Here is a 19,988-nt window from a genome sequence, read left to right as displayed (position 1 = left end):
CATTTGTACAATAATTCTAGGTAAAAATTCTATTTTAAAATTATAAAATAGTGTAATACAATTTCCTTTGTACATCTATACTATATATAAAAACAAAATCTTGAAATTTTAACTTTCCGCCTAATTCCTAAAAAATCTCTCTTCCTAATAAAATATATTGATTTCTACTTTCCCATTTGTACAATAATTCTGTGTAAAAATTCTATTCTAAAATTATAAAATAGTGTAATATAATTCCCTTTGTACATCTATACTATATATATAAACAAAATCCTGAAATTTTAACTTTCCGCCCAATTCTTAAAAAATCTTTCTTCCCAATAAAATATATTGATTTCTACTTTCCCATTCGTACAATAATTCTAGGTAAAAATTCTATTCTAAAATTATAAAATAGTGTAATACAATTCCCTTTGTGCATCTATACTATATATATAAATAAAATTCTGAAATTTTAACTTCCCGCCCAATTCTTAAAAAATTTCTCTTCCCAATAAAATATATTGATTTCTACTTTCCCATTCGTACAATAATTCTGGGTAAAAATTCTATTCTAAAATTATAAAATAGTGTAATCCAATTCCCTTTGCACATCTATACTATCTATACTATATATAAAAATAAAATCCTGATATTTTAACTTTCCGCCCAATTCCTAAAAAATCTCTCTTCCCAATAAAATATATTGATTTCTACTTTCCCATTCGTACAATAATTCTGGGTAAAAATTCTATTCTAAAATTATAAAATAGTGTAATACAATTCCTGTTGCACATCTATACTATCTATACTATATATAAAAATAAAATCCTGAAATTTTTGCATTTGGAAGATTATGAGTTCGAGCCTCAGTGGAGGCGTTATTGGTTCTTTGTGTTTCAGTTGGTTGAGAGTATATGAACAGATACTACAATGTAATAGAGCCAGTAACTTTCAAAAAAATACTTCCTGTCCAATTCTTAAAAAATAGAGCAAATACCAATTTTGGTCCCACGAGTATTAGCAAAATGACAGTTTTAGTCCACATGTTTAATTCCTACCAATTTTCATCCACAACTATTACTTTAGTACCAATTTTCATCCACGACTATTGTTTTAGTGCCAAAATTCATCACGCCAATCACACATTTGTTTAAACCACATTTATTTGGCCCCCCGCACTGTTCCGTCCTGGCTCCGTCCCTGACTATTATGAACTTCAAATAAAAATGTATAAACCTGTTTGGTAAAAAAATTGGTCTATATGTCAATTTTGACTTATTTGATCACTATTAATTATTTGATTTAGTTAAAATATCAATATAAATGTTTGGCTAATTAGCTTTTTGCAACTTCAAAAGGCTAAAATTCAAAAAGCTACTCCAAGCAACTTTTTCAATTAGCTTTTTGAGAGAAGAAATTATACCAAATAGCTATCAACTAACAGCTAATTTACCAAACACTTTTCTACAATCAGCTAATGTTATCAACTATTTATACCCTCTAATTAACACAATCAGCTAACAGTTAACAGTTATCAGCTAACAGCCATTTTACCAAACAAGGCCAAAATAAAATGTAAATATGTGAAAATGTATAATATAATAATACAATTAAATTTCCATATATTTGGTTAAGTATCTATTTTTATAGCATACAAAATTAAAATTAATTTTTGTATGCTTAATATAATCTCAATAATATACATATTTTGATATATTTATTTATAGGTAAAATTTACATATTTAAATCAATTTTTCCTAATTGTATTTCATATATATTATAATTTGAACAATAACTAAGAGAATTATATATATATATATATATATATATATATATATATAAACAATGATGATTCTTACAAGATAATAATATATGTTTTATACATTTTCAATCTCCTTTCAATCCAAAAAATCAATATCTTCTTCACCGAGGTTTAATCATGTGATCACCTATTTAACTATTTTGAATAATAACTAAGAAAATTATATTTAGAAATTAGAAAAAATGTAAATTTTAAATTTTATATGAGTAAATTTAAACTCTAATAAGATGCATTTTAATATATGATTGTATATTGGTATTAATATTCATTATTCATTAGTCATTACAACTTCAAATCGAACCAAACAATAAAATTAATATTTCAAATAATTTATTTTCACCAACTAAATAATATAATTAATCTTCTCAATAATTTCTTTTTTAATAAAATTTTTTAATTTCATTTTTCTTAAAATATTTTTCACAAATCAAATAAGCCGTAAATATAAGTCAAGTAGTGAATATAGTCAATTAGTCATCCTTAGCTTGACACATACTCATTGCCATCCCTACTTCTCATAACGTGTAAACTTAGAATATCTTCATTGAAACAGGTGTTCAAAATACAAGCCTCATCATGCTTCTTATTGTGACAACTCATCACATCGGAGCACACACATGCTTGATATAAAAGTAAAACTTATGAATTGAAAAATTTGGAAACAATGGTTAAAACCTTCCAACTTTCTTTACATAATTAAAAATTAAGAAAATATTATTTCCATTTGTTAGTTTTTCATCCTTCATGTAAACATATCTTTTAATCTTCCAATTCCCTGAAATTTGAAAAAATGTTCAAACTAATGAACACACCAATATTTCGCAAGCTTATTGTATAACTTATATGTCGTTTCTAAACACAAATATCATCATTAATTGTTCCATATTAGTTTTACATTATTGCCTAATTGGTCTAGAGTCATAATGACTTATTAACATAAAAAATATATTGATTTTGTTTGACAATTAGCAGGACGTTTGGTTGGAGGGAATTTAAATTCTCTTCCCACTTAATTCTCAACTAATTCCAAAGGTCATAAAATTCCTTAATTTGGTTGGAAAGAATTGCAATTCCATGGAATTGCAATTCCTTCATTTTCATGGAATTAAAATCCCATGTCCCCCCAGTATTTTAATTCCTGGGATTTTAGAAAGAAAAAAAAGCTAGTGATGAGACAAAATTATTCCTCCCTTTTTTTAATATAAAATTAATACCACAACAACAATGGGCATTTTGGACTTTATACTACTTATTCCCTTTCAATTCTCATGTATACCAAACATTGGAATTAAAATTCCCAGTAATTCTATTCCTGTCAACCAAACACTGAAATTTAAATTCCCACTTATTCCCAGTAATTCATCTCTCATGGAATTGCAATTACTTTCCCACGTAATTCCCCTCCTCCAACCAAACGCCCTGTAATGGTTAACACTTAATTGAGCGAATTTGACTAGCGAATTATATTAATAATTTATTAAAAAAAATTATAAAGAAATGTTTGATATTAGCGGTTGATGTGTTTACACCACACAACAAAGAAAAATATTATTATTATTATTATTTAAAAAAAAATGATACATTACAATACAAAGGGAAGTGAAATTGGCTCCCCTTTGTATTTATGTTTTATCCCACAGTGGGAGAATACTGAGCGGTCACATCAAATACAATCGTTATATCGTGTACCAGGATGCACACTGTATTGTGCGTCCCGCTCTGCCCAAAACAACATCATTTTATTAAGTTGTGTGGGAAGTTGACACGACATAGTGTATGTGTATTCTGTTATATTTTTTGAAAATTCGTATTCTGTTATATAATTATGTATGTTATGTTATACAATTATTTCATTCTGTTATACAATTATGTACACTTTTTATACAATTATGTACCTTCGAAACATGAGATTTTTTTTAAGAGTTAAAAGTTTATGTGTATTATGTTAAGAGTTTATGTGTATTATGTATTATGTTAGATTATGTGTATTATCTTATCAAACAAGAGTATGTGCATTATGTTATACACTTATGTACATTCTGTTATACAATTATGTACATTCTATTATACAATTATGTACATTTTCGCTTGTCAAACAAGAGTATGTGTATTATGTTATACAATTATGTACATTCTGTTATATAATTATGTACATTCTGTTATACAATTATGTACATTCTATTATACAATTATGTATATTTTTGAAACATTAGATTTTTTTAACAAGTTAACAACAGACACAGAAAGCGAAATTTCCAAAAAAAAAAAAAAAAATACAAAACGATGTCGTTTTGCACCAGGGCGCACATATTGTGCGCCTTGGTGCACGATATAAATTGCCCATCGAATGGGGAGTAGAATGGAACCTCAAGTCTTCTCAATAAATGAAGAGACTTTTTTTTTGTCAAACCATGATCGTCTTGAGCAGGTCCTAACTATAGGAGTCACATTTAAGCTCGTATCATACTCAGAATAATCCGCATATGCACCGGGCCGACCCAATTAAGGAGCAAAGTGCTGGCCATATTGGCTTTTCCAAATAAATGAGGAGACTTGAGGTAAAGAAAATATAGTTCAAGTTTTTTTAATTATTAAGGGCATTTTGGAAAAAGATATTTCTTTCCCCAAATGTCGTTGAGAAGATAATTGGACAGTACTAGATCCGACTTGGTGCACTTGGTCTAACCCATCAACGCAATGATGATAGTCAAAGCAATCAATGCGGACAGTGGGTAGCAGTCAAGATCGAGTAAAGCAAGAGGAGGTGGAACGGTTCTTAGAGTCCAACGCATTACCGCTTCATCAAAGAGCAATTACTGAGGGAACCTACACTGATGGAAGGGAGCCGTTGCACTTATTAGGAGGCCATTAGTGCTTATTATTATAGCTGTTACCATTATACTGTACAAAAGAGAGCCCATGTAACAAGTAGCTAGGGGACACTCTTATTCTTGTACTAAGACACTTAGCGATACAATCGTCTCAATTCACTTATACAAATATACACTGGTAACATATTTACCTTCAGTGGTTATTTACATTTTGCAGTGTTTAACCACTGATTACTAAACAAGTTGAATTTTTGACTAATCCATCATTTACCAAACAAGACGAAGATCGATTTTGCTGTACACAAAATTTGACAAATCTTAACATCAAATATGACTTAACTCTATGTAAGGAGTGACATTTCAACAGCAACTGATAGTGTTGCTAAACAAAGGGTGGTGTGTGAGTATTCACTCAAGCTTTAGTCTGTTTTCTTCTGATCTATCTGATGGTTCTTGGGCTTAGCAGTAGCAGGGTAGTATTTGATGCCTACCAGATCACCAATTCTGCTGATAACCTCTAATGCTTTGAGAAGATCTTCCCTTGTGTGAGCAGCTGAAATGCATATGCGAACTCTGGCCAACAGCAGTGGAACACCAGGAAAAGCAACCATCACCACAGCTATCTATCAATATTCAATATTATGTATGGTTAGTCCCGTCAAAGAATTGAAAGGGTTAATGGGAAATCTAACAAGTTAATACTCAATTTAGTCATCAACTGTAGTAATTTTTTTCAATTTAGTCTTTAATAGAGATTATTCTCCGGACTTCTGTGTCATGTGTTGACTGGTATCTGACCTCGTAGACGAGTCATGCTCGAACCGACCGTGACCGGGCTGGATCGCTACATTTCACGGTCATCATACCTGACCAAGAACGCACCAAGAATGCTCTACCTCGGAGGGTTTTTTCCTTCATCCTGATCCCGACCTTACAGGGTCGGGCCGATCATCGCAGTACCCCAAAAGCCTTGTCTCATCAGTCAATCGCAGTACCCCAAAAGTCTTGTCTCATCAGTCAGGAATACTGGAACACGTAGTCCCAACCGTTTGGGCCCTCTTGCTCTCCTATGTATGGCCTCCACATGGCGAGTATGTCGATAGGCTGGAAGCTGTTCCCAACCACCGTTATAAAAACCATATTAATTGTTATCAGGAGAGACTTTTGGCTGGTTACCTACATGATAGCTGAGGAGCTCGGGAACCACCGACCCACTGTCACGTTGACCAGGCTCTATAGAGTTAAGGAGACAAGCAGACGTGTGGGAGGTGCCAAGTCCGGAACTGACCTGGATCCTCAATATTGTACTATACAGTAGACCGGATCGGTAGCTTGTACTATAACGTTTAACTCTTAATAATACACCCGTATTTCCTACATCTCAATACTCCTGTATTTACTACATCAGTCTTAAACGACTTTTTGTGTTTAATTAGGTCATCAACTTTGATAGTTTTACTCAATTGAGTCCTTTGTTGAGAGATCTTGGTAATTTTACCTCTAATAATACTCAATTTAATCATCGACTATAATTGTTTTACCTAAGTTAGTGATTATTTTTTACTATAGTGATTTTTCTGGATTTAGTTTTTCATTCTAAGGGGTGAGGCCTCAATATCAAAGTCGATGACCTAATTAAGCACAAAAAGACTAAACTCAGAAAATTGAAAACTAAATTAGGTATTAACTCGAAATCTAATGAAAAGAAACAAAATAGAAACAAGTTCACATACATTCTGTTTGAGACACTCTCGTGAGACCGCAGGTATTTTGCCCGGATTGTAGAGCATGATGGGTATGACAGGGGAGTCCTGGTCTCCTAGGACGTCGAACCCCATCTTCTGCAGTTCTAAGCGGAAAAAGTTGCTGTTGTCACGTATACGTGCTAGCTTTTCAGCTCCTGTGTATTATTAAGCATATATAAGTTTAAGTACTGAGATAGGATGGGAGCCGATGGGCAGGTTGAAATTTCGCCTACCTCTGGTAGACCCATCTTCTCCACTGATAACTTTCATGGCAGAAATTATTTGTTGGGCAGCAGGAGGCGATATTGATGTTCCATAGAGATGAGCAGGGCATGTGTACTTGAGATATTGAATCAATTCCTGAATTGTGATATCAAACACACACACTGGTTAATATGGATTTGGTAAGAGTACATGTTGTGTGCCTGAATATTGTTGGGCGAAGGCCAAGTCAAGTATCACGTGGTGGGGAATTGCACCTTGACTATTGAAAATGTGATATAGCTTTTGGCATAGTGGTAAGCGCTTGATTGTTTGAAGGGCCAAATCTAACACCCTGCCCTTCGAAACCATACTACTAATTTCCGTTCGCATCAGGCCAGCCCAGCCTTCCGAAACCATACTACTAATTTTCGTTCGCACCAGGCCAGCCCAATTATGGGGCAAAGTGCTGGCCATATTGATTTTTCCATACAAGAGAAAAGTTCGAACTCCCGATCTCTCTTAAGGAACAAGAGTGTACGGCCCGCCAACCAAGCTGGTTACAAGTGATATCACTTTGCAAAGGCCAAAATAAAGGGCTAAGTTCAGCACCTTGCCTCTTGAAAATGTGACAGTATAGGAAAATAATGTGGCCATATTGGCTTTCGCTACCATGTATGACTTTTGGCATAGTGTGATAGTGGTAAGCATTGGTATCAGTTGGACAGAGGCCTAAAGGGCCAAGTCCGCATCTTGAAAATGTGGCGGTATAAGGAAATAAAATTACGCCTTCACTACAACTTATAACTTTTTGCATAGTAATAAACGCATGATCCTAACAGATATAACAGAGAAAAAAAAAAAAAAAACCACCTTAGATCCTGCTATATAACCCCCACATGATCCAAAGGATTTGGTGAAAGTCCCCATCATGATATCCACATCTGCAGTGTCAACCCCTAAGAGCTCACACACACCCCTCCCAGTTTTGCCCATTGCTCCAATGCTATGAGCCTCATCCAAATAAACATATGCCTGCAACAACAAGAAGATGATTTTATTATATATTGTAGGCTTACTAGCTCATACAAGATTCTTAGCTCACCCAAATACTATTTTTTTTTTTTTTTTGTAAATCACGAAGTGATCCAGATCTTTCTTTTTCTATTTAACGGTTCAGGTCCACGCTCTGAGAAGCCATGAAACATGAGAATCATCGCTTGTGAAAATCGATCTCAGATAATTTCAGAATTCTCCCTCACAAAAAGAGTTCATTTACCACTTGAGATACCACCCCGGGTTAGCTCACCCAAATATTATATATACCTTGTATTTCTTGCATATGGCAACAATCTCTGGAAGCTTGCAAAGTTCACCTTCCATGCTGTACATGCCCTCCACTACAACAATGATCTTCTTCCACGGCCTGTGCGTCCTCGGTTGCCCTTCACAAATTTGTTCTCTCAAAACCGTCTCCAAATGGGAGGGTGCTGCATAAGGATACCATATATGATCCACAACATATTTAAATGCATATCACACAAGATATTTATTAAAAAAAAAAAAAAACTTACTGTTATATTGGAATACACGAATAGTAGCTCCAGACCCTCGGGCTCCATTAATGAGAGAGTTGTGGTTTAGAGAATCACTAATTATCAATCCTCCCTGCAAATGATCATAAAGTGAGGGTTGATATGTTTTTATTTTTATTTTCATTTTTTAAATACTTAGATCATCTCAATTTTGCGAGACTAATCATAAGCTCATAAGATTCTGCCCCTAGAGGCCTAGAGCCACCGTCGAGGTAAGTGGTGCAACAATTGTTATACCATGGATTAGGGTCCACCTTGTAAGGTGGACCCTGGTCTTAAATTGTGTATTTTTAGTATTGAAATTGTGAATATCTAGAATATAAATTGTGTTTTATGTTTTGAGAATTTGTGAATACAATACAGGGTAATCACAAATTATGAATTTTTAAAAGATAAATTGCGAACATTTAGTATGTAAATTGTGAACATTTGGACCGGGGTTCAATCAGACCCACTTGTCAGACTCTAATCTTTATGCGCGCATAAGGGATCCATTCCACAGCTTCCATTATCTTGGGCATTGGAGGTGTTTGACAAATGGTTGATAGCTAATTAAGTTAGCTGATAGCTAATAGTTTATTGGGTTAGCTAGTTTGATGATCAACTAATCATATTAACTGATTGTAAAAAAAAAATGTTTGGTAAATTAATTGTTTATTTTTAACGGATCGTATATAAAATGCCTTACAAGGACATAAACATATTATACTAATTTATTAACTCTTAAATTACTTTTATAATTGTTTATTATAATTATTATTAGTGAAATCAAACAGAAAATTATCATTGTTGTTATGTCGACAAAAAAAGGAAAAAAAAAAAAAAAAGGACAAGACAGATGAACAACACCAAGAGAGATATAAATGTTAGGGATGACAAGGGTAAAATGGTCATTTCATAATTAAAGTCAATCAGCTAACCAAAAACTCTACACTTCTTAGCTTTTCAGAGTTCGCCTTATTGCCCCAATAAGCTAATATAATAAACCAAAATTGACTTATCAGCTATATGCCTATATTACCAAACATGACCTTTTTCCTATTCATATTTTCAATAAGATTCAAACTCTCACATACCGCCTTCAATTGTGAATCAAATTAAGCAATGAATCACTATATTAAGTGTCATGGTGTGATATGTTACTCACTCTGTCTCATTTTATCTATCCTACTTACAATTCATTGGTCAAACCAACTCGTTCTTCTTTGTTTATTTTCTTTAGTATTTTTTACTTTTTTTTTTTTGTTTAATAGTACTTTTAGTGTAATTTCTAATTAAATATGTAAATTTTGTGTACTATTACTAAACTTAATATTATAAAAAATTGAATTAAAAATAATTTCAGTCAAACCTCGTTAATCGAATCAGACACATAAAATGGAACGGAGGGAGTAATATTTAGTGCACACTATTACTAATCAAGCTAGGATCGATACCTTTCCAATCAAGGCAGGAAGAACAGTGGAATTTGTAGCATAGCCCATGCCGAAAACAATAGCAGCAGGTTTACCAACAAAATTAGCAACGCATTTCTCCAATTCACTGTGTAACGACACCGTTCCTGCCAACTTAATTCATCAGTTAGGAAATTATAACTTTGGCTCTGCTTAACATAATTAGCCAAAAACTGAAATGTTAAAAGTTAGAAGTTCAACTGTAGCTGGAAAAATAGGCAATTACACTTTTAAACTTTATTCAAAAAGAATTAAATTTATAAATTTTTAAAAATTACAATTAAACATATCAACATGTCATTTTAGTGCATTGAGGCCCAAAAACTAATTAGTGTCCTGTAATACCAGGTCACTAAGGTTTTGACAAGCCTTTAACCAATTCCAGCCAACTCCGATAACCACCTAGCCACCTCCGGCGACCATATGATCGCCTCCCCCGACAGAGCAAAAGGCGACCATTTGGTCTCCTTCTCAGGTAGGGTCGTCGGAATTTGATTGGCTGGAGTTGGTTGGAGAGTCGTCGGAACCCTAGTGACCTACTATTACATGCCACTATCTAGTTTTTAGGTTTCAGTGCACCAAAATAACATATTGATGAGTTTAATTACAACTTTTAAAAATTTAGGAACCTAAGTGACTTTTTGAATAAAATTTAAGGGTTTATGACCATTTTCAACTGTAGCCTCAAATTTCTGGAAAATTAAAGTAGAAGAAAGTTAGAGGTTTGAGAAAATGAAGGGCACCTCCGTCAACACGGCTACTACAAGTACTTGGCGAAAACCTTTTGAGTGAGTCAATTACACGAGGGGTGCAATATTCATCAGATGCACCAAAACCAAGATAATTATATGATCCCATGTTAAGGCACCTTGTAACTTTCGTCGTACGCCTGCATATATTACACATATATTCAATTCATTGCTTTCAAACAAATATTCAGAAATAAGAAAGTGGATTGTCTACATATAAAAAAGGATAAAGAATAATATATTTAAACTAAATTAAACAATTGATGCCATTTTTATAAATCTACCGAAATTATTATATATGAAGTTACATTTTTACGAGATTTTATATATGAAGTTACATTTTTACGAGATTTTAATTTTATTGTTATTGTTATTGTTGTTGTTAATAATAATAATAATAATTTCGGTTCATGACGTAACATAGATCTTGATGGATACCTCCAAGTAGGGTATCCAGTCAGAGGTATACATTGATGGTCGAAACTCATAGTTTGACTACGTTCTTAAAGGACAGGAAGAATTTAGTAGTCTGGCCCTATGTCAAGGCATACGGTCCATTCGGTTGACCACGCTAGATGGTCAGCAGAGACAGTCGATTGGAATTCCTGATAGGGTGTTGCACTTAGAGGCGGTTAGAGGAGATTTCTCGGAGATCTCAACCAGATTTGTCGCGGGATTTCCTTAACCAATATTAGGAAAGAGGCAAGTCGGTTTGGAAGCTTTCTTAAGTCTTAATTTGTTAATTTCTTCTTCCCCTCCTTTTCAAAGCACATAAATCTTGTATAAATGACAAAGACTTTGTGATCAAGCGGCATGTAAGTGACTCTCCCAAATGGGAGGTCATGGATTTGAGCCACTTTGAAAAGGTACATGGGTTCTATCCTAGTGCAATTACTCTGACAACTTTCTCTCTTAATTTTTTCCTTTTGTTTTACGATTGTGTTGGCCCTCCGTCCGGCTATCCCGTGACCGTAAAACCAACATTCGCGCTATTCCATGATACAATTTGCTATCTTCAAAAGATGATATATTTAACCAGAAATGAAAAATAAATACTCACTTTAGAGTTTTATTATTGTCACTGGACACGCGCTCCACCACATCAAACCAAACATCGGGAGGACTACAAATTGGTCGCCCAAAACAATCCTATAAAAAATTGACTGTTTAAGAATAATAACTGTCAACTTTACAACTTTTAAACTAACTATAATATAGATAATGAGAAGCACCAAAATGTGAAGTGATTCATATTCTCAGGGACGGGAAGACAAATCATAAAACCATTGTTTTGTCTCTTCAACATTGTCCTAAACACATAAAATAATTTCAAACATTCTGAACTATACCTATTATTCCTGGCCAAGCACCTTGTGCTCATATAACATGTAGTGACATCTCTCATATAGGAGGTCATGAGATCGAGTCTCAGTGGAGACTCTTTGTACTTCATTAGATTGAGAAAATATGTTTGAACAGATACTACAATGTAATAGAGTCAATAACTTTCAAAAAAAATACCTATTCATCATTCATTGACCAGTTCAATCAACATACAATATAAATCAAAGGATAATCATATCAATCTATACCTGAATCCGATGATACAATCGACGAATGTAGAAATCCTCAAGCCCTAAGCAGATCGGTGCATATCCCTATCATAAGCAACACACACGAAAAAATAATTCAATTATATATATATACACGCGCATCTTATCTTACGAATATATAATTCAATTCTATATATACGCGCGCATCTTATCTTACGAATATATATAACTACCAACAAAGAGACGCTAGTGGGTCAATTCACCAACTCACATTTTAATATTATTATTATTATTATTATTATTATTATTATAAGTTAATTTTATTTTTGTCCTAAATTTATAGGTGATAGTTTATTTTTAGTATTTTTCAAAACGTCTTAGTATTATTGTGTATGATCATTTTTTATCCTCTAGCAACAAAATAGTTTATATATATATATATATATATATATATATATATATATATATATATATATATATATATATAGAGTTGCACTCGAGTGCGAACGGCTCGCCCAGGCGCGAAATAGGAATGGATTCTGTTCGTCCACGTGTCCAGATCTAATGGATGAGAAACACTGATTTTTAAAAAAAACGCGGTGACATTTTCGTAAATAATTGAACATCGAAGTGCAAATAAAATGTATTACAAGTGCATGTAAAATGTATTATAGGTGCAAGTAAAAATTTACACTGAGCATCAATACTTAGTTGCACTTATAGTTCTAAGTAGTTGCACCTATAGTTCTAAGTAGTTGCACACATAGGTATAAGTAGTTGCATCTAGGTGTATGAATGTTTGCGAGTGGTTTTCAGGAGTATTACTACCCGCTGAACTCAGATCAATGAATGTTAACAAGACAAAATTACATGCACTTATAGGTGAAAGTAGGTGCACATATAGTTATAAGTAGTTGCACCTATAGTTATAAATAGTTGCACATATAGTTATAAGCACACCCAGGTGCATGAATGGTTGCGGAAAGTGAATGCTAACAAGGCAAAATTACATGCACTTATAGGTGAAAATAGGTGCACTTATAAGAGATTTTACTTGCACTTCGATGTTCAATTATTTACGAAAATGTCACCGCGTTTTTTTTTAAGTTATTAGATCTGGACACGTGTCACGCGCTGATTCGTTCGCATTTCCTTCCTGGGCACTTATTCGCACCTGAGTGCGTCCCTATATATATATATATATATATATATATATATATATATATATATATATATATATATATATATATATATATATATATATATATAAGGATCAACTCACTTTGTATAAAAATGATCGAAATGTCTTTGTATTTAACATTTCAACGATTTTGTTGACGAAGGATAAAAGTGTTCATGCCACAATAATACTATAATCAAATGTGGATGTTATGATGAAATGGACTGCCACCTATAAATGATAAATCTATGACCAAAAATGGATTTAACTCTATTATTATTATAATAATTATCTGTTGACCCATGGAAGTTGAAGGTTGACTCCGCCACTGTAAAGCCTTTTTTTTTTTTTTTTTGAAGGTCGCCACTTTAAAGCCTTAAACTTACACGTAAACAAATTAAAGGTACCTGAAGATCGCTGGGATTCCACCAATCAAAGATTTTCCTGAAGAAGTCGCGAAAATGTCCGAATGCGAAGAGGAGGACGTAGCTGAAGAAGGTGGTCAAGGCCGCAAAATACGGGATTTCAACCATTTTCTCAGACGGCCGGCACGGCGGTGGCGCGGAGATGATCGATAAGCTGCCCAAAACGGGAGGTTGGAGACGGCAGAAGAGAGAGAGAGAGAGATGCAATTCGATCACCCAAAATCCAAATCCCTCTTCCAGTTGACTTGTTGATAATGAAAATGAAAATGGAAAAAATCCAAAATCTAAAATATGTGTAGAGGTAGTTGGAAGAATGGAAGATTCTGTGTTTTTGTTTTTACTTTTTGTTATTTTGGTGTACGCCGTGCCTTAATGTTTGTACGTTTGCTTTGAGTGGTTCTAATGGAATGGCCAATTGGATATTCAGAGCCCGCCGACTTTGAATTCCAAAGGTTGGACAACGAATGATACGTCGTACATGTGAAATGGGTCACCCACTATTTTAATATTTAAGAGTTAATTAACAATTTGGTTTCTTGACTATGAGGATTTCACCCATTTGATCATCAATTAAATTTTTCAATTTAATCTTTGATTATGTTTTTTATTATTATTTTTTTAATTTTTTTATACACGAAATGGTCCTCAGTCTAATTATTCGGTCAAACTAAAAAGGTAAATTTAAAATTTGAAAAAATCATATCATCTTCTTCACAATAAGCATTCATCCTATTCAATAATTTTTCTTCTAATCTCTCTGCTTCACTTCACTTGTGTTCTTTACAGAGAAAATGACGTCTTCTTCATTAGTTGTTCACTTCCAAATCCCTTCTTAGAAATCTTCTTTAACGTTGAAGCCTTCTAGCCAGCGTTTCAAGAATATTTGCCCTATTTCTGCCACCGTGTCGGATACTCCACCGTTAGTTTTCTTGTCCCAGGTCTCGGAGAAACTCCCGACCAGGAAAATACCCGGCGACTATGGGCTACCGTTGATCGGGTCGTGGAAAGATCGGCTGGACTATTTCTACAATCAAGTAAGAGAAGAGTTTTTCCGGTCTCGAATTCAGAGATACGGGCCGGGTCAACCGTGTTCAGGACGAACATGTCACCCGGACCTTTCATTTACTTCAGTCCTAACATTGTGGTTTTCAGGACCGGTCTTATCATTTTATAGGCCCGGGGCAGGATAAAAAAAATGGGCCCCGATTAATATATATTTCATGCCTAAAATTTACATTAAATAAGGAAAAAATTATTAATATCAATAACTTTAAATAAGATTAACAAGTTTTTAACGTTTTTACATACACAACAATAATCATGAAAAAAATTCTAAGTGCTTTTCTTAATGCAAAATAATAAATAATCGTGTAAGTGCCTTTATAAATAAATAATATATATTATAGTTTATAAAAATGAATAAATAATTTAAAATCAAGTAAACTTATAAACAATGTTATTGTTATCATAATAAATAATAAATTAATTATTTTTAAAAAATTTATAAAACAATAATTACAAACATATATGAAGCTAAAAATCTTTTTTGACTAGGTACATCTTTATAATAATTTTGCATTAGTTATTTAATATATCTAATAATTAGTTCTTTTTATATATAATATATAATATAATATATAATATATTATATATAATATATATAATATATATAGAATGCATACTAGTATATATATAAGGCGTACTGCTTTATAAATGATTATATATATATATATATATATATATATATATATATATATATATTATAATAAAGCTTACCAATCAAACCAAATTGAAACTCTATTTTCTTTCTTTCATTTAGACATGGCAGCGCAGCTAGTGGAGAATGTCATCAAACCGCTTCCATCGGCGAGAGCTTTGTCCAAAGACCGCATCATGGCGCAAAAGGAGGAAATAAGTGGCAGAGATTCATTTGAGTTTATTTTAAGAATAGTATAAATAGTAGAAGTTTTTCTATTGTAAAACGTTCATTCTTCCCTCTTCTATAGTATTCGTTGAAGTTATTATCAATGTCCATTTGTGGCTAATTTCTAGTTGGTTTAGTGAATTGATGCCCCGGAGTTCATAACGTTGTAAGGTTATTTATTTAACTTTATTATATATATGTTTTTATGCATTTTGAGTATTAAATATTCTTCTAAATTATTTGAATAGTTGTATCATTTAATTGCTAGGGAGGCCTACTGGTTATTTATTTGATATAATTATTTGCTATATTAGATAATGTTGTGCTACAAATTATTCTAATATTCAGTAGCAACTGAGGTTAATTATTGACGGCTTAGTGATAATTGATCTCGGGTAGAATATTTTCCTAAATTAAATGCAACCGCTTGTGTTTGTGTTATTTAGTTTGTCGGTTTTCCTAGTTCCTATTGCTGCTATTAAATTAAATCTATAGCGCTTGTCTTAGATTATTTAGTAGTTAGGGGTAATTAAACCGCTTGTGCTTTATTTACCTACAACTAAGGGAAAACAGAAATGAAATAATTTCACGACAAATATTCAATTGCATATTAATTACTTTATTAATCAATGATCAGTGTTGAATTCCGGTGGTGGATCTTTGCTAACCAAGGTTTCTTATTATAAGTGTTTTCGATATATTATTTTCACTGTTTATTCGTTCGACTAAATTTCTCGTTTATTTAATTTCTCTTTTATTTAATATTTATTCTCGATATATTCCAAACCCCCCTTCCTTTAATTTGAGCACATACATTAAACTAGTTACTCCTCGTGGGATCGATCCTTATTCCCGCTACTACGTTTGTAAGGTTTTAATTTGGGAGCCTACGACAGCTCACCAAATTTTGGCGCCGTTGCCGGGGAGATTTTCTAGCTTATTTTGTGTTTGTTTATTTATTTATTTGTTTATTTATTTTTCTCGTTAATTTGTCCCAAAAAAAAATTAAAAAAAAAATCTTTTCTTTCATTACTTTTACATAATTGTTGCAATATATTTTCTTTTTGTTTATGCCTATAACTCGATCTGCTAATCAAAAAATCTTGCCGTACGATCCGGAAATTGAAAGAACTGTACGCAGGTGGAAGAAACAAGCTTTGAGGAAATTGGAGTTTAGTGATCTGGCTACCGACCCTCAACCTTCCAACAATTCTGATTCAGAAGGGGAACCCATGGCTCAAAATCGGACTTTAAAAGAGCTTGGAGATCCAAATTTGGATCAGCAACCTTTATGCATCACTTTTCCCGCTCTAGATGCTAATGCACAATTCGAACTGAAATCTGGATTAATTCATCTTTTGCCTTCTTTTCATGGACTTGCAGGTGAAGATCCTCACAAGCACTTAAAGGAATTCCATGTGGTGTGTTCAAGTATGAAACCCACTGGGGTTACTAAAGAACAAATCAAGTTAAGAGCCTTTCCCTTTTCTTTGAAAGATTCAGCGAAGGATTGGCTATACTATCTACCTTCTGGGAGCATCACCACATGGAACAACTTGAAGACAATGTTTCTTGAAAAATATTTCCCAGCTTCAAGGGCGGCCAACATTAGAAAGGAAATTTGTGGTATAAGGCAAAACAATGGAGAGTCATTGTATGAATATTGGGAGCGTTTCAAGAAACTATGTGCAAGCTGCCCACACCATCAAATTAGTGATCAATTACTCATTCAGTATTTTTATGAAGGACTTTTTCCTATGGATAGAAGCATGATTGATGCCGCAAGCGGCGGTGCTTTAGTTGACAAGACACCGGACGCTGCGAGAACTCTAATTGCAAACATGGCTGCAAATTCTCAACAGTTTGGCAATAGACTTGTCCAACCGTCTAAGCAAGTGAATGAGGTAAATATTTCTGCTCTTGAACAACAAATTACTGGTTTAACTACTCTTGTTCGTCAATTAGCAGTAGGCAATATGCAAACTGTAAAAGCATGTGGAATTTGCTCGGTAGTTGGGCACCAAACTGATGCCTGCCCAACTCTTCAAGAAGTTGAACAAGTCAACATGGCTGGAGGTTTTCCTGGACAACCTCAAGGTAAGTATGATCCATTTTCTAATAAATATAATCCTGGATGGAGGGATCACCCGAACCTTAGCTATGGGAACTCACAAGGGAACCAGTTTGTTCAGAATCGTTCCAACTTTCAACAGTATAGACAACAATTTCCTTCCAGCCAACAACCAGCCCAAAGCTCTAGCTCAGGTATGAATCTAGAAGATATTGTTAAATCTCTTCTACTAACACTTTGCAGTTTCAACAAGAAACACAACTATTCCAACAAGAGACAAGAGCTAGTATTCAAGAAACAAAGGTTAGTATTCAAAACTTAGAAAGGCAAGTGGGCCAACTAGCAACTACGGTAAGTCGGTTGGAAGCACAGAGCTCTGGCAAATTACCCTCTCAAACGATCGTTAATCCTAAAGAGAATGTAAGTGCAATTACTGTGGGAAGTATGTCGCTGGAAAAGAATGTTGATTTAGACAAGGAAATAAGTGCAGGTAACAACATTGCCAATAAAGAGAAGTCCCAAGGTAACCTTTCTTCTTTTTCTGATTATGAACCAGTACCCCCTTTTCCTCAAGCTCTTTTGGAACCAATAAGAGGAAACTCAAATAATGATTTATATGAGACATTTCGTGAATGTGAGGCTAATAAACCATTTTTAGATTCTATGAAAAAGGTACCTCGCTATGCAAATTTTCTAAAAGAGGTATGCACATTGAAAAAGAAACAAAATAAAGGAGTTGATGAAGTGAAAGTGCACGAGAATGTCTCTATGGCTAGTCAAGGCAATCTTCCTGAAAAGTGCAAAGATCCAGGTATGTTTACTATTCCGTGCATGATAAGTGGTGTGAAACTTGAAAATGCTATGTTAGATTTAGGAGCTTCTATTAATGTTATGCCATATCCTGTGTATGCTTCTTTAAATCTTGGACCCCTGAATAAATCTAGTATAGTAATTCAATTGGCTGATGGATCTACTACATATCCTAGGGGTGTGGTTGAGGATTTGCTTGTTAAAGTTAATAACTTGGTTTTTCCTACTGATTTTTATGTCCTTGATATGGAAAATAATAATCAAATTTCTCATATTTTGTTAGGAAGACCATTTTTAAAAACCGCAAAAACGAAAATTGATATTCATAGTGGCATGCTTACAATGGAGTCTAATGGTAAATTTGTGAACTTTAATATTTATGATACCATGAAATCTCCTAGTGATGATAATTTTGCAATTTTTGTTGATTCCTTGAAACTTGTTAAATTTAATGCAATTGCTTCTATTGAAAATAAAGAAGAACCAAATAATAAATCATCTTTGAGTCCTAATCTGCATGAAGGGGCTGTTTCTTTGAATACTCAAAATCATCGAAGGTACTCAAAAAGACGATGGAAATTTAAAGATATATCATAAGTCGAGCCAACGACGATAAACAAAGGCGCTGCTTGGGAGGCAACCTAAGGTGTGTTTGTTCCATTTTTATTTTATTTTATTCCCTATTCTCATTCAATAACCCTTTTTCTGCATGTTTTTATTCAACATTGGGGACAATGTTGATAATAAGTGTGGGGGAGGAGATTTAGTTTTATTATTTGTTTACTTAATTTAGTTTTATTGTTTGTTTGCTTATGTCAAACAAATTTTTATTATTATTTGTTTTCTTATTTCATAATTTTCAAAAAATATTTTACTCGTATTTTATGCAAAATAAGTATTATTTTGAAAAAAATTATTATATTTTTTTTTTCCTTTCTTGAAATTCATAATGTGATTGAATAATTAGTTTGGCAAATTGTGATTAGTTGTTAGCATTTCTTGTTTGATATATAGTGGCTATATTAAGTAAGCAATAAACCTGTGAGTGTTTTGAGCCATTGACCGACACTTCGGTCTTATTTTCTTTCTATTGTGTGATTTCTTCCATAATTTTGTTTCTCTAGAACTTGCCTTGATTCTCTTTTAAATCTAATTAGACCATGCATGATTCGAATGTGATTAAGGCCATTATTTGATTTTGAGCCTCACTAGCCAAATAACCGGTTTGTCCTATGATTTATTTCCCTTTGTTAACCACTTTGAGCTTTATGGCTATTCCTTTCTTTATTTTGAACCACTTCACAAGCCTTTTATATCTAAAAGTAATGCCTTCACCCAGCTGAATAACTAGTGGAGCAAATTTTGAATTATTCTTGTAATCTACGTGAGGTTGGGAAGGATAAGTGTGGGGGAGATCACTTACTCTTATTAATATGATTGAGAGTGAGGTGAGTTGTATCTTCGTTGCCAATATGTTGTTGGTCTTCTATGAAAAAGAAAAGAGGAAGCAGTTCACGATTCAAAAAAAAAAAAAAAAAACATGAAAATTGAAAAAATGAAAAAGGAAAAATGGAAAATATATGTTTGAAAAGGGAAAATGTTGCTGGAAATGAGAAAGAATCCACAATTAGTTTTGAGTTGAAGTT

General features: G+C 33.2%; 1 protein-coding gene across 1 annotated transcript; it reads right to left on the bottom strand.

Annotated features, from left to right (window-relative positions):
* Positions 1-4,798: 4,798 nt before the first annotated feature.
* LOC109180809 (long chain base biosynthesis protein 2a-like) lies at positions 4,799-13,874 on the bottom strand. The gene is made up of 11 exons (XM_019330516.1): positions 13,520-13,874; positions 11,972-12,037; positions 11,440-11,528; positions 10,374-10,519; positions 9,613-9,737; positions 8,156-8,249; positions 7,908-8,071; positions 7,455-7,616; positions 6,614-6,740; positions 6,369-6,535; positions 4,799-5,258 (listed from the first exon to the last, which is right to left on the bottom strand). The coding sequence occupies exons 1-11, from the start codon at positions 13,643-13,645 to the stop codon at positions 5,055-5,057; spliced, it is 1,470 nt and encodes a 489-aa protein (XP_019186061.1). The 5' UTR covers positions 13,646-13,874; the 3' UTR covers positions 4,799-5,054.
* Between the last annotated feature and the right edge of the window lie 6,114 nt (positions 13,875-19,988).

This window comes from Ipomoea nil, unplaced genomic scaffold (assembly GCF_001879475.1).
Source record: "Ipomoea nil cultivar Tokyo-kokei standard unplaced genomic scaffold, Asagao_1.1 scaffold1034, whole genome shotgun sequence".
Classification (NCBI taxonomy): Eukaryota; Viridiplantae; Streptophyta; class Magnoliopsida; order Solanales; family Convolvulaceae; genus Ipomoea; species Ipomoea nil.
The sequence above is the reverse complement of the archived record's forward strand: the minus strand, read 5'-3'. Positions and strand labels throughout refer to the sequence as shown.